The following is a 15,650-nucleotide window of genomic DNA, read 5'->3' as shown; positions in this document are numbered from 1 at the left end:
TTCATAAACTTAGCTTACAAATGTACCTGAAACTACTTTTTTCCTGAACAGGCTAAAGAAGGAATTAAACCTTTTTTTTTTTTTATTTCACCCAAAGAAATCACAGACATAATTTGGGAACCCTTGTGATGACAAAGGAGGAGATAACTCTGCAGTATGCTTGGTTAAGATCCAGTATCTTTATATTCAGCAGGAAAAAAATGTGAACAAGAACTTAAATACACTTTACAGTTTTTTAACATAAGACTGCTTTGATGACAAAATACGAGTTCCAGTACTAAACAAAACCAAATTAAACTCCTAGTTCCTTCTGATCATTAATTCATCTACCACTGCAGCTTCCACTTAAAAGTAAAAGGACTAAGGTTTTTTTGTCTTGGTAAGAGTAATACTAGGTATACTAGTATTTCTCTTGCAATCATAGCAAAGAAACAAGCTATTACATTCCTGTAAAATATCTCATCCATGAAATAGCAGCAATTCAAAGGGGAAAGGTCAATATGTTCAAAGGTTCCCTGCATGTTAACCTGCGCACTGAAAGTAGATGATAATTAGTTAGAAATAAGGGCCCAGTAATCCACCAGTGATCTACTTTTTGACACTTCAGCAATACAATCTGTACTCAAGCGCATCTCAAAATGAAAAAGTATTTTTCGTGACATGCATGCATGTCAATCATTACAAAAAGCAAAGAATCCCTCTTCAGGGTTCAGTCACGTAGAATGCTGGTCAAATCTCTTTCTGACATTGATCACTGTGCAAAAACAGGGGAAACAATGAATGCAGCTATGTAAAAAAACTTTTCCAGTATACCAGTATAGATGTATTATTTCCTCACTTTTAATCCTATCCTGCTACTTAATGGAGTCTCTTAATATTTGTTTCCAAACATGACAAAATGTAACAAGACATTAGTTTTCAAGTAATAAGACAAGCTCATTTTATTCTAAAGTACGTACCTGAATTGCTGAATTCATGAAACATGTATTCCCCAAGTTACTCAGGCCACATAGGCCTGGCTGCTCATTGTGTCTTCCCGGCTCTGAATAATCATAATTCTTATAAGCAGTATATGATGGGAGACAATAGTTTGAATTTTTCACACTGTAAAAAAACAAAACATCTTTCACAATGTAAACATGTACTCTATAGTACTTTAATACATAAAAGTACTTTATAAACTTAATTGATTAAAAATGTTAAAGTAACTTCTGTGAACAAGAAAGGATTTTAAAGACATATTTAACTTTGGTAGTAACATTAATTTCAATTTAAGTCACCTGTGCAAACAACCAAAATCTAATGTACTGCAATAACTGTAATTATTATATCCCTACCCCTTTTTGATAGGAGCAGCTTCACAGCTTACTCTATTCTTCATTGCTCCATCAAATTTAATACACTCAGACTTTAGACACCACCAGCAGCAATCAATCATTTACGTCCCTTTTGCATCCTGCTACTGCAAGAGTGAGGTCGGTGGGAATGGGAATGCAGAGTTACAGGTGAAAGCTGAGATTTCCAAGGCCACTGTGGCATAGCTGCCTCACTGCATCAGACAGTCTATTTATAGCTTCCCTGCTAGGACAGCACAATCCAGCATGCAAATGCAGGAAAGCCTTGAGAGGTAAAAGAATGCGCAAAATGCCTTGTAACAACTTCATTATAAATCTCTATGATGCATCTGTTTGGAGAAACTGGAGAAGACTGAAATAGGTAAAATGGTAAGATTTAAAGCAATTTGTTTCCAGATGAACTCATGCAAATATTTAATACAGAATAACCCTCAAAACAGTAAAGTAAGCATATCCGAGAACACTAGAAAGGTAAAAGAATCTTGCAAGAGGATGCTCTGTAATATTACAGACGTTAGAAAAAAACACCAACCAGAAAGGTTAAACTCTTTCTCAAACCATTTCAGGCACTGATCATAATGAAATCTGCGTGACAGCAGCTTTGCCTAAAGTTCAACAGTATTTCTGTAGTCACTAAGCATTATTTACATTAGAAGCAACTTGAACAAAAATTTGAAAGTCAATTGCTAAGAATGACAAGGAAAAATATGCAGTGCAAAGAATCAATCCTGATAAATAACTGAGATTTATGATTGTAAAAGTCTGAGGATGCAAGTGCCCAATGGTACACTCCAGCCATTATTCCTGAACAGTATCACACTCTTTACATCCAACTGAATTCCAACGGTCCCCTCAGTGCACAATTACTCACTTTTTATGAATAACAGTTGTTTTGTTTCAATCACTAAAGTTACTGAAAATTTCAAACAGAAGAAAATTTCTCCCTCTTTTGATGGCCTCAGAAATCTGTGTAGTTTATAGCTCCACTGTCCATAAAGCTGCTGTTCTCAAACTTTTACATCCGATCATTTCTTTTTAATGGTTGACTTGCCTATCAGTCCTGCGCTTTTCCATACACATGCATTTTCTCTGCTCTCTGGCTTGCCCCCAAACTACGTAAGTGGCATTGTGTTTACTGGTCATTCTCCATGAAAAATCCCTGTCAAGTTAGTTTTGCCTGTTCAGCTTAATCCTAACTTATGTGCTTCACCCTAGTTTACACAAGATACTCCAGGGCCCGCATACCCTTCGAGCTTGCTTCTGTGGTCAGCCCTTCCCTATCATTAGTCCCTGTTTCACCCATGCATGAGAGATCCCCAGGGAAAATTACCTTCCATCTGCCTTTGCAGCTGCAGTCCAGCTACTGCAATTAACCCCAATTCCCTTAAGTTGGCAAGCCTTAGTTGCCCCATGAAGAAAAAGCACAAGTTTGCCATTGGTGCTAAAGCAACCTCTACAATATAACCAACCCCCCGACCCAGCTCAACAGTGCACCGCAGCAATAGAAATGCACACGTACAGGGCACACAATAAGCTTCTACTTTCAGCCCTGCTTGCTTCCTAGTGCTTTCCTCACCTGACTCAAAGATTACACTTTTCACATGGTTAACAGAAGAGAAATCTCCTTTGGAAATTTAGGAGATGTAGGAGTAATACACAGATTGAATGTAATTTCACTCCCCTTCTTTTTCCCTCTCTGCAGCTTCCCCCCCTTCACAAACTGCCATCATAGGAGGGACACTAGAAAGCTAGGAAATGTAATTGGTGTCTTTTGGCTATAGTGCATTCACGTGAAAGATTTCCTCAAATTAGCTGAGTAACATAATTATATTTTAATTCAAGATAATTGTAATGCAGATAGATCCCCAGTGTTGGTTTGCTCTAAGGAACAAACTGTCAGAGTTTACTTCTCAAAAGGGAAAACCATTTTGGAGCTCTTTCATCTTCTGTTCTGGCCCACAGAAATACATTTGAGGGGTTTAGAGAATATCGTTACCACGCTCATCCCATGAGTCAGGTCTATTAATGTATTTTTCTTTCAGGGTTCTGTGATATTTTATCAAAACATATCCAGCAAAATACAGTGTCTACTATGTGCAGGAGACTAGGAGATGTCTCTTTAAAGCTTTATCAGTCTGCAAACTTCATTTTTTCTGGAAGAATTATTTTTATTTAAATTACATTGTGCCTCTGCTTTTCATGCTTTTGAGACTGGACAAAAAATAAAGTATTATTAACAGGCAGTAGTAAATGGTTAACAATGGAAAACAAGTAAAGATGCAAGGCAAGTTTACATAAATTTCATTCAAACAGAAATGCCCTAGAAAAAGTAACTTGTGATATCGTGTCCCCAATCTCCATCTGCTTTTCCTACAAAACCTTTAGAAAGTTGCCTTTAATGAAGGAACAATGCATGGAAAACCAGAGGGGTAGTATTAGAATGGGGTGGTCAAGTAAGGGCACTAACAGAAAGAAAACACTGATAGCTCTTAGAATAAACTGCTGCTCAAAAAATAAGGCAAGACTTGAAGAAATGAAACCATCTTCAGACCCTTGAACAGCTAGACAGAGTTCCTGAAGTAGTGAAAATGGTAAAGGGAGGTTTCCGAATGAGATTTTATTACCTGTAAATCTATAAATTTTGAGTTGCATGTGCCATATTTGAAATTAATTACATGTACTGTCTTGTATCCTGCCTTTAAACCTCAAAGCAGCTTTCAAATGATGATGAACCCAGAGCACTCCTTGTGTAGTTGGGAGTTCTGGGAAGTGTGGATTTGGAACAGAGAAGTTTGGAAAAGCATCACTAGCTTTGGAAAGGACACAATTTGCTAGTGGAGGGCCATATACCAACAACAGGTGCTGCAAAAGGAATTTGAGTTGCAAGAATGAGCCCAGAAAATTAAAAGTTTGGAACACTTACTGAGTTCCGTAATATTTCAACCACTTTAATGCACTGCCAATGTGTTTTTGTGACCAGCCACTTTAACAAACCCATAATCAGGTTCCATCAATTTTTAGAGATGCCTGAAGCAGTAGGAGAGGCCCATGTCACTACACAAAGACTACTGTCTTTGTTATTGTTCATGATCATCGTCTGGAGAGCAAAAGATAACATCATAATCTATTTAAATAAAGTAAAAAAAAAAAATCACCTTCCTCATAATATTTGCCTATGTGTCAGGTGCAACACGAAGAAACTGTTTCTACTGGTGATGTAAGTAACATTTACACTACTTGAAACAAGCATATTGAAATATACCAAGCATGTGAACAAAGCTGCCAGCTGTCCATCTTCCGACAAGCTGACATTACTGAATGATGAAGCAAGTCATTTTAGGAGCCTGAAACAATGGTTACAAATGAAGAAAACAAAACAACTTTTCACTTAATTCCCCAAGCAAAATCCCTGTTCAACTGTTTTTAATCCCCTCCCCACATAATTTAAAAAATACCATATGTGACATGAAATATATTGCTTTATAACAGCAATAAACAGAAATTCCAGTAAGACCTAAATGATGCGTGTCTCTCCCTGCTCTTCTGAATCCACTAACACATATTATGCTAATCCTCCTATGTTATTCTTTCAACAAGATCACCTGTAAAGGCAAAAGAACATCAATGATCAATCATTTGGAATCCTCCATTCCATCAAATGCAAACTCACATTTACAGAAATGAAGGCTTTGGACCTGATAAAATTTGCACAAGCTATTTCTATTATCTAACGTATGACTAGCTCAACACACAATTAAATATTTACCAATTTGAGGCTTACTATTACTCAGAACACTTCCTGGATTAGACAAGTATTACAGAAATATGTACCATATAAAGAAACATTATGCTTTCCAGAGTTTTAACATAATTTATACTCTATAGCCGAGCTATAATAATTGCAAAAACAGGCTTGCAATGACTAGCATTTATGACTATGACTACACATAACCTGTTGATTGCTTTTTCTGCCTTACAAATCAGCTTTGTCAGTTAAAATTATCTTCAAAACAAATGTTGGTATTTCTTTTAGAGTCACAGCGTCTCATGTCCATATGGAGGCGCCAATGGATCCTGGAAAGCCACAAATGTATAATTTCGCTATTGTACTAAAGATAACGTGCAATATAAGAGACAATAAGGCAGAAACATGAAAATAAATTCCAGGCAAAGCTGACATTAAGTAGTTCATTAAATAAGTAATGAAAAGAAGATAGCATTAATTAATGGAAAAGAACTGCTTTCTTAGACAAGGAGATATTTGCGAGAAGAGTAGATCATTGGAAGAAACTGATCTTAATCGAGAATGATGTAATACAATTAAATACAGAGATATATCTTTCCATTTACCTTTTGAAGCCAAAAATTCTTAATGCAACAGTATGTACTTTAAAGTACATAAGTGTATTAATGGATATGACTTCTCTATTACTGAACTAGTTTATCTTGGACATGTATTCTGACAGAAGTGCTGCTAAAGATTCTCCTGTATTACATATTGTAGTGAATTATAAATTTGTGATTTTTTAAATATTTATTTTAAACTCATCATAATTGGATTATTGCATTGTAAGGAAAACCATATACTTCTGCACTGAAAATCTGCCTTACATAACATCCAGATACACAGTGTTTTGAGTTACAAGAGAAAAATGGCTGGTGTTTCATAACACGATAGAGAACATGTACCTACTAACTGATTTACAAATGTTTAAGTTATAGATAAGGCACTTCAAAGGACCAATTCCTTACCAAAGCTGAATTTTATATCACTTCCTTTTAAACACGTATTTCTGTTGAAAATCCTCAAATTAAAAAAAAAAAACAAACAAAAAACAACCTCAGATTTTTACCTTACATTCTATAAAAGCTCCCATTTTGGCTCCAAAATAAACCATGAAATAAAAATAAAATCAGCTAAAGCAAGTGAAGAAACTATCTTTAAAAGCTGCAAGAGCTGGCAACAGGTTTCATAAGTGCTTCCTAAAAATAACTACAGCATCACTAGGAAGAAGCTAACATTAAAAAAAAGGAAAAAAAAAAAAAAGAAGGAAAAAAATAAAAAAAAGAAGAAAGCTTTGCTGGCTTGATTTAAAATGGTGGTTCCCTAAGAAAAAATAACTCTTAAGCTTTGGTTTCGGCATTACGACTGTCTTTTGCATGAGCAATGGGGGAAGGAGAGATTAGTTCTCAGCTGGAGGCTCAGCTCTGATCAAGTAATTTTTCACACAATCATAGATACAATATACTTTTTATTTACTACACATTCACACACAGAGTACAATAGACTGCAGTTAAATACATGGATTTCAACTGTTTAACAGTGAGAGTTGGGGCTACTCACAATTGGTAGAAGCACAAGTGACACTTCACCCCTTAGGAAAAATCACTTCTGATAAATGCAGTATTTAACTGGAAGATATTGTATAAGATATTTAATATTTATGTCACCTTTTTAATATTTAACATCTTCATGTTTGATCACAAAATGCATGTTTGGAAAAATATTTTAAATTTGAATGAATTGTAAGAATAAGCCTCTTCAATTTCCCCCAGCTTGCATTAAAGATGAGTGCTCTCTGGTTTCAAGCATTTGAAAGATGCTCCATTATCTGTTAAAGTGAAATAATTCCATGTTTTTCTATATTCACCAACTTTTTTACAGTTGTGTACAACAAAAAAAGATTACAGACAACGTTGGCCACTGGAATATGAAAGCTCTTCTTTTAGAGTTTTATCACATTCTTTATTAAACTTCCATTTTGATATATAAGGGAGAAAACCCTTAAAAGTGAGAAGCCTAAATTTACTAAGCCTCTGCTCATTGTAATATTCAAGCACACCTATCAGACTGATCTCTCTCAAATCTTCTAGCACTAAGACAGAGAAGTTAAGTTGCTGATAATTAATCAATGGCTATAATCACTATGACAACCATTACAGCTAAAACAATTCAGCTGTAGTGGTCTCAAATCAATGTATGATATCACATATGCTGCTATAATACCTTAGCATGAATAAATAAGGGAAAACCTGACCACCATAAATGTAAGTAGTTCATACTTTTTTTGTTGTCCATCTAAATTCAGGCAGGATAATAATAACAACAATGTATTTTTAGCATGATAAACTCTAAATGAAGTCTTTAAATGAAGTCTTTATATATTTTCTTACAATGCTCAACATTCTTTTTAGTGTCTGTTCTACCGAGGACTAAGAGTTACCAAACATCTTTAACCATGTTTCATTTCCTGATATCATGCTTTACAATATCTACACTATGAAACAGTGACCAGCAACAATTCACAATCCAAATATTGCAGAACAAATCAAAATCCTTAAGCTAGGAGTTATAAAAGATCGAAATTTGTTTATGTCACACTGGGGTGATTAAATTAAATAATGTTTTAAGGTATATTGCTTACTTTCTGTTGTTCATGTTGTTATAATTATTTGATAGAGATGGAGAGATCTTTGGTAAAGTTGAAAAATTGGATGCACCTGGGGACCTTTAAAAATATGGAAATGATAAATTAGATAAAAATGCATAGATATTAAAACCTATGAAAGAATGCTAACAAATGAATAATGCATATAAACAAGCATGGCAAAGAAATATTTTTTAAAAAGTGGGCAAAACACTAAAAATACCCAGGACACGCAGCCCTCAGAATCCATCTTTTAAAACTTGAAATGCTTCACAGTACTTTAAACTTTCATATCATGTTGAAGAACTAGAGCTATTAAAAACAAAAAGAAAACAAACAAAAAAACCCACCACAAGCCACTGTGCTAAAAAAAATTGTTTTCAGTTTATAGTATGACTATAGATATTTTGATGTTCTAAAACCTAGAATGTAAAGTTTCTAACATGGACATTTTATGAATTTTTCATTTAACCATAAATGGATGTTGAAATGACATACAAAACTGATTAAGATACATACTTCAAGTTTAGTTTAATAGCAGCATGAAACCATTTAATTAAAATTGTCTTATTAATACTGTTAAAAAATTTCCAGGATATTATGCACAATACTAAATAACCTTTAAAAACATTTTTTGCCAAAAGCAGTAGCAATATCACTCATCCCCGTTGTTTAAGACTATTTTTATATATAAGAATACTGATCATTTTAATCACAAAGACCCTCTGAACATAACAATTAAATACAATATACAACTATCTTGCAGTGTATTTTTCTTCTTCTGACCAAATCTTACAGATAACCATGGAAAAGGCTCTGAATACTCAAAGGAATTTAGGCACCTTCATATTTTTGTGGGTCCTTCGCAACTCCAACTGGTTTGCAAAAAGCTCCAGCTGTCATTGGAAAGCTTTGAAATACATATCACAATATTAAGAGAAGAAATTCTACATGCTCAGGATTTTTTCAAGGACCTTTCAAGAACTAAACTCTGCAGGAAGATAAACATTTTTACACAGGGAATTTTCCCGAGTATATTTTCACATTTATTTTCAACTTTTTATTAATAAACCTTTTCCAAAAGAAAAGATGTATCACCATGTAAAGAAAATGTTATTTAATTTTTAAAGTATTCTGACCAACATTCACAAAGCTTTCCTGTAGATTTCCTTTATCAATCTAAATCCTCTTCTTTGAACATTATCGTCAAAGAAGTAAAATACACAGACTGTGTCCACAAGAGAGATATAAAATTGAAGTCAGTTTAACCCTACTTAAATTCAAGACAAAAGTTAAATTATGCACATGTAATTATTTTAGAAGCTATTTGAACTGAGTCATTTTGAACTGAAATTGAACTTTTCAAAACAAATTTGAAGGTTTTATGTAATTTAAATGAAATTCAAATGCAACACAGTTTTAAATTTAAAAACTCAATGTATAATTGTTATCCAAAAAATTAAAAGAAACCAGAATAAGCTACATAAATAAAGGTCTGGTTTCCACTGAGAACTAAAAATAAGTTAATTTGTTTCTTAGAGAAGATGACAATCAGTAGTTTTACTCTTTGATAGCATTTGCTATCAAATTCAAAGTGATAACAGGTAGAACAGTAAGAGATTCCTACTACTCTGAGGTGTGCTGCAGCCTTTCTGTCTGCTTATGGTTGCTTACATTGCTAAATCCTGTGTAGAGAGAAGAACAGAATTCATTCACAGCTCATACAGCTTTTTAATACATTTCAATACTTGTGGGAAAACTTTGTAACAACATTGGCAGAAATCCCCCCTATCATTTAAAACAAAAAAGTAAGATCAAAACAAGGATAATAAAAAACCCTGAAAAGACAGTAAGTGCTAATGCTGAATGTATTGCCATACTTCAGTTCTGCCTTTAAAATTGTACAAAAAGGATGACCAAAAGTATTACTCATAAAACAACTGCAATGACTTAGGAATCTCCCAAGACAAAATGTGTAATCAAATGTGCAAAAAAACCTCAATTATGTTTTAAATGGAAGGTTCTAAGATAAAGTATATATCCTTTCTGTAGTATACTAACTTCAGTATGTATTAAAGTTACCGTGGTGTTAAAACACCACAGAAAGATGTCCAAAGAATACAGTTACTTGCTTGACAAAAATAACCAATTTTAAACTCTGTTTGTAAAAAAATCAATAATCAGTAAATGGCCTTGTTTCTCACATGCAGGAGAAGAGGAAACCAAATTCTCAACATAGTTGGAAAAACATCATAAACTATGTAATAGTTAACTTTGAAAGGTAACTTTTCATGATCCAACAAAACCCACAAAATTATTTATTATAGTTTAGCATTTTAACAGTCCAGTAAAAAACAGGTTAAAAAACAAACTTTACTGTAGTCCTTTGCCAAAACAGACGATAACTCACATTAGATATCGACTTCCCTACACACTTCATTAACCCTATGGTTAAACTGCTCTATACTTTAACTCCATAGTGATCCATAGTAGAGACATAAATACGGACATCAGCAAAACCACTTGCAACCAGAACAACTCTTTTCCTCCCATAATCTGTGGGCATCTGCTATAGATTGCCTGGATCAGGATAAAAAAAAAAGCAGACAAGGCTTCTTCGGACAACTGGCAGAAGCCTAACATTTACTGGCCCTAGTCCTTATGGGGGATTTAAACCATTGTGACACCGACTGGCAGGACAACACAGCAGGGCACAAGCAATCCAGGAAGGTTCTGAAGTGCATTGATGACAACTTCCTGACACAGGGGATTGAGGAGCCAACAAGGAGAGGTGCTCGGCTGGATCTGATACTTACAAACAAGGAGGAACTAGTTGGGGATGTGAAGGTTGGGGTCTTGGTTGCAATGACCATAAGATGGTGAAATTCAGGATCCTGAGAGAGAGCAGGGCAGAAAGCAGTAACACAACCCTGGACTTCTGGAGAGCAGACTTTAACCTTTCAGGGATCTGCCTGGAACAGTCTCATGGGATACAGCCTGGGAGAGAAGAGGGGCCCAAGAGGGCTGGTGGATATTCAGGGACTATCTCCTCTAAGCTCACGAATGATCCATTCCTGACAAGTAGAAAATCCAGCAAAAGCAGCAGGAAGCCTGCATGGATGAACAAGGAGCTCCTGACTCAACTTACACACGAAGAGAAAGTGTCTAAGTGAAAGCAGGGGCAGGTAACCCAGAAGGACCATGGAGATACTGTGCAATTATACAGGGATGAGGCCAGGAAAGCCAAAGCCTACATGGTGTTAAATCTGGCAAGGGATGTGAAAGGCAACAAGAAAGATTCTACAACTACACGAACAGCAAAGGGAAGACTAGGGAAAACATGGGTCACTGCTAGATGGGGCAGGGGCCCTGGTGACAAAGGACAAAGAAAAGGCTGAGGTACTCAATGCCTTCTTTGTGTCTGTCTTTACCAGCAAGACCAGTTTTCAGGAATCCGACACCCCTGAAACCAAAATCTGGAGCAAGGCTGACTTATTCTCAGTGGAGGACAATCAGGTTAGGGAGCACCTAAACACACTGGAGATACATAAGACCATGGGGCCTGATGGGATGCACCAACTGCTGAGGGAGCTGGTTGACGTTACTGTGATGGCACTCTTGTTTATTTTTGAAAGGTCCTGGCTATTGGGAGAGGTTCCTGAAGATTGGAAGAGAGCAAATGGTACTCATATCTTCAAGAGGGCAAGAGAGAAGATCTGGGGAACTACAGGCTAGTCCACCTCATCTCAATCCCACAGGTGGTGATGGAGCAACTAATCCTGGAAACCACTTTCATATGAAGGACAAGAAGGTGACAAGGCCTAGTCAGCATGGATTTATGAAATGGAAATGCTGCTTAACCAGCCTGATAGCCTTCTATGATGAGATTACTAGCTTGGCAGATGAGGGGGGAGCAATGGATGTTGTTTATTTCAACTTCAGTAAGCCTTTTGACACTGTCTCCTGTAACATCCTCACAGACAAGCAGATGAAGCATGCGTTACATAAGTGTACAGTGAAATGGACTGAAAACCAGCTGAATGGTTGGGCCCAGATGATTTTGACCAGTGGCACAAAGTCCAGTTGGAGGCCAGTCACTAGTGTATACTCCAGGGGTCAATACTAGGTCCTGTACTCTCTAACATCTTTATTAATGGCCAGAATATCAGGACAGAGTGCACCCTCAGCAAGATAAGAGACCACACAAAACTGGGAGGAGGGGCTTATACTCCAGATGAGTGTGCTGCCATTCAGACAGACCTCGACAGGCTGGAGAAATGGGTGGACAGGAACATCATGAAGTTCAATCAAAGAAAATGCAAAGGCCTGCACCTGGGGAGGAATAACCCCAGGCACCAGTACACACTGGGGTGTGGTGGGGCGGGTGATCGGATGGAAAGCAGCTTGGCACAGAAGCACCTGGGGTCCTGCTGGACAAAAAACTGAACATGAGCCAGCAACGTCTCCTTGGGCCAACAACCTCGTGGGCTGCATTGGGAAAAGCATTGCCAGCAGGTCAAGGGAGGTGACCCTTCCCTTCCACTCAGCACTGGTGAGACACCCCTGGAGTGCTGGGTTCACTTCTGGGCTCCCCAGTACCAGAGAGATAGACAGGGATATACTGGAGCAAGTCCAGTGAGAGGCCACAAAAGTGATCAAGGGATTGCAGCATCTGACCTACGTGGAGAGGCTGAGAGAGCTGGGACTGTTCAGCCTGGAGAGGAGAAGGCTCCAGAGCGATCTTATCAATGTGTAGAAATACCCAATGGGAGGGAATGGAGAAGATGGAGCAAGATCCTTCTCAGTGGTGCCCACTGAAAGGACAAAAGACCGTGACTATAAATTGAAATAAACGAAATTCCATCTGAACAAAAGATGATGTTAAAAAAAAAAGTGATAAACTGTCACTGTTTTTTAAAGTGAGGATGGTCAAAAACTGGAACAAGTTGACCTGAGTGGCTGTGCAGTCTCCATCCTTAGAGATATTTAAAATGTGCCTGGACATGGTCCTGGGCAACCTGCTTCAGCTGCCCCTGCTTTGAGTAGTGGGACTGGATGAGATTATCTCGAGAGGTCCTCCCGTCCTGAAGGACTCTGATTCTGTGAAGGTGTGGTTATAATCAGGCTAACATACAATTTAGTATTTCAAACCAAGCTTTAGTATGTTTAACCTACTTCAGTTTAGAGTATTCTCACAAAAACTAACTAATTCAGTTAATCATAGTTCTTTGGGGGGTGTGCATGAAAGGTTGATATTTTAACATTCAGCAATCAAAAAAAACCTTAATGTTCAGGGCATGCATTTGTTAAGAGTTTCTCAACCCTGCATTAACTGATATTAATGAACACGTTTGTTAAACTAACTTGAAAACGTCTGTTGTACATTACCAATGTTTGATGTTTACCCACAGGGGCTCAGACACATGGTTACCAGAGTCTAACGAGTTATTATGCATCAGCAAATGGCAGTCCAGCTCTTGACTGGCAGACAAGCTCTGACAACTCTTGCTTTTACAATTTAAGACATCAGAGTAAGTCCTGAGTTAGCTCTATTCTCCACAATTATCCTTCTTACAGCAAAGTCAGTAGAAAGGCACACCTGTCTGCACATCAACTGCTTCAGGGGAAAAAAACAGATTCTAAGTCTCTTGGTTGAAAATGATACTTTTCACACAGTTTTTCTTTTGAAGACTCATGGATATTTTTTCCTAAAAAACTTGGATAGACAAGCATTAAATTATTTCCAAAAGGACAGCTAAGCACCTTTTATTAATTTTTTTTTCTCTTCAAAACATTATGGGATCCAGCTCAGAAACAAAAAAGAATCAAGTAAGAGCTTTTAGTGTTTTTCCAAGATAAAACGGCATACAGTTTCGAACCATGTGACAAATATAGTAAGAAAACACTCATTATTACAAGGAGAAAAAACTATGAATATGTACAGTCTCAAATTTTTGTATGGTCAAAAAAAACCCCACCAATGTAATTCCCTTTTACATGCAAAAATTGTTAAAGTTAACAGCAGACTATCTGTAAATTATGCAAAGTAGCCAGCTATTTGATTAGGATGATTTACTCCACAGTGAAGTCTAAAAAAAAAATGCATCAGAATTAAATCTGTTACTTTTATTACACACAGATGTATATTGATAGATTACTTAAAAATTCTTAGCTTTCTACCATATAAGAAGCATTTTTGAAGACTATGACGGATCAGTAGAGTTAATACTTGTTTATTAAGTTCTCTAAGAAAACAGCAAACAATACTTTTCTAAAATTAGAAGGAAGTGAGTTGCTAGAAGGAGCTTCTTTATATGTTTCTCTAGCTTTTATATTTGCACATAAACATGTAACAACTTCTTAACAGAAAACTAATAGAAACTTTGTCCTGGCTATTCATTTGGTAATTCGTGGAACTTCAAAACTTAAGCTCCTTCCTTCTCCTTGTCTCAAGTTTTATAATCACAGATTGGATGAAAGGTTTTAATTGTTGTACAGTTTTTCCTGAACACAAGTAATTTGATTTTATAGTACAGTTGCTTAAGTTACTTGAACTACAATCTTAGATTTTTTTATATCTTAGTTTAAAATACCCCCTTGATTATAATAAACCATTCAAATAGGTTTGGTTGGTTGGTTGTTTTTCTGCCTGTGGAATAATCTCCCGCAGAAGGATACAGATATGAAAAAAAAACTGTCTGCACACAGATCATTCACGGACTGGGATCAGCAGCAACTAAGCTTCCAAAGCAACTGGGATCTCCATGTTTGGATGACTTTGTTACATGTATGACATTGAGGAGACAGGTATTCACAGAAAAGTTAGTATAACAATTTTCTGCAGAACTGCCCATTAATGCTGAATAATATCTATTTTGGGAGCAGACGACAGTAAAGACATTCCAGGAGAAGTCACTATGAGCGTCCTAGAAAAAGTTTCACAGAAGCCAAGCTTCCTGAGCAGCAAACGTCTCAGTAGCTGATATAAACAGATATAAACAGAACCTCTCAGAGAGCCAAAAATCCAGATACTCCTAAGCTTGACTGACCCTGTGCACATTTTAAGAAGGTACACCACATTCAGACACTTCCAGACAAAAAAAAACCCACAAACATTTTAAGTAGCATTAAAATATGAGACAATAGCAGGTATTATTAAACTTTAGTGGGGGTTTTACAGCAGATGTTGCAATTGATTCCAAAACTAACTAAATTCAGAAGTTAGAAGAACAATACACATAAAAGAAATCCAAACACTGACAAGCTTGGACATAGAGCTAAAATTCTAAGTTGCACAGCAGGGTCTCTGCTCCTACATAAAAAGGATCTCAAACTTGAAATCCTTTCTTCCTAGTTTCTTCAAAAGAAAAGACAATTATGATGGTAATCGATCTTTTCATTTGTACCGATTCATTGTAATTTTAAGAAAAACAGAATTATTTTCGAAAGTGTTCCTTCCTATACTGAGCTGAGGCCCCAATTTGGGCACTTTCAAAGTAAACATGTTCTCTTCTTGCAGTAGAAAAAGCTGCTCACACCTTTAACATGTTTCTCATCAAAAACTGCCAACGTTCATCACCTGCAGTAGGAAGAAAGAAAAACTGCCAAAAGAAGCAATCAATACAAAGATTGCTGTTACGCTTCTGCTAACAAGAAAGAGGCAGGGAAAATGTACAAAACACCTTACTATCTCTCATTTTTAACTGTCACAACATAGGTTGTGCTGCCATTCAGACAGACCTCGACAGGCTGGAGAAATGGGTGGACAGGAACATCATGAAGTTCAATCAAAGAAAATGCAAAGGCCTGCACCTGGGGAGGAATAACCCCAGGCACCAGTACACACTGGGGTGTGGTAGGGCGGGTG

At 36.6% G+C, this 15,650-nt stretch overlaps 1 protein-coding gene across 13 annotated transcripts in view; it reads right to left on the bottom strand.

The window, feature by feature from the left end:
* The window catches only part of USP15 (ubiquitin specific peptidase 15), a 70,585-nt gene that overhangs the window by 19,807 nt on the left and 35,128 nt on the right, over positions 1–15,650 (bottom strand). For 7 of the 13 annotated variants that reach the window (XR_012673433.1, XR_012673445.1, XM_075148519.1 and 4 more), the window contains 2 exons: positions 7,781–7,864; positions 960–1,104 (listed from right to left, as the gene is read on the bottom strand). Coding sequence is in view for 10 of the 13 variants with exons in the window: in XM_075148519.1 (XP_075004620.1) it covers positions 960–1,104; positions 7,781–7,864 (229 nt within the window). In the remaining 3 variants the exon portion in view is untranslated. Of the gene's footprint in view, positions 1–959; positions 1,105–6,699; positions 6,774–6,806; positions 6,968–7,780; positions 7,865–15,650 lie in introns of those variants that run through there. The other 6 variants (XM_075148529.1, XM_075148545.1, XR_012673442.1 and 3 more) reach the window with 5 other exon arrangements.

The sequence above is a fragment of the Calonectris borealis genome, chromosome 1 (assembly GCF_964195595.1).
Source record: "Calonectris borealis chromosome 1, bCalBor7.hap1.2, whole genome shotgun sequence".
In the NCBI taxonomy this organism is placed as follows: Eukaryota; Metazoa; Chordata; class Aves; order Procellariiformes; family Procellariidae; genus Calonectris; species Calonectris borealis.
This window is presented reverse-complemented; position numbering and strand designations above follow the sequence as displayed.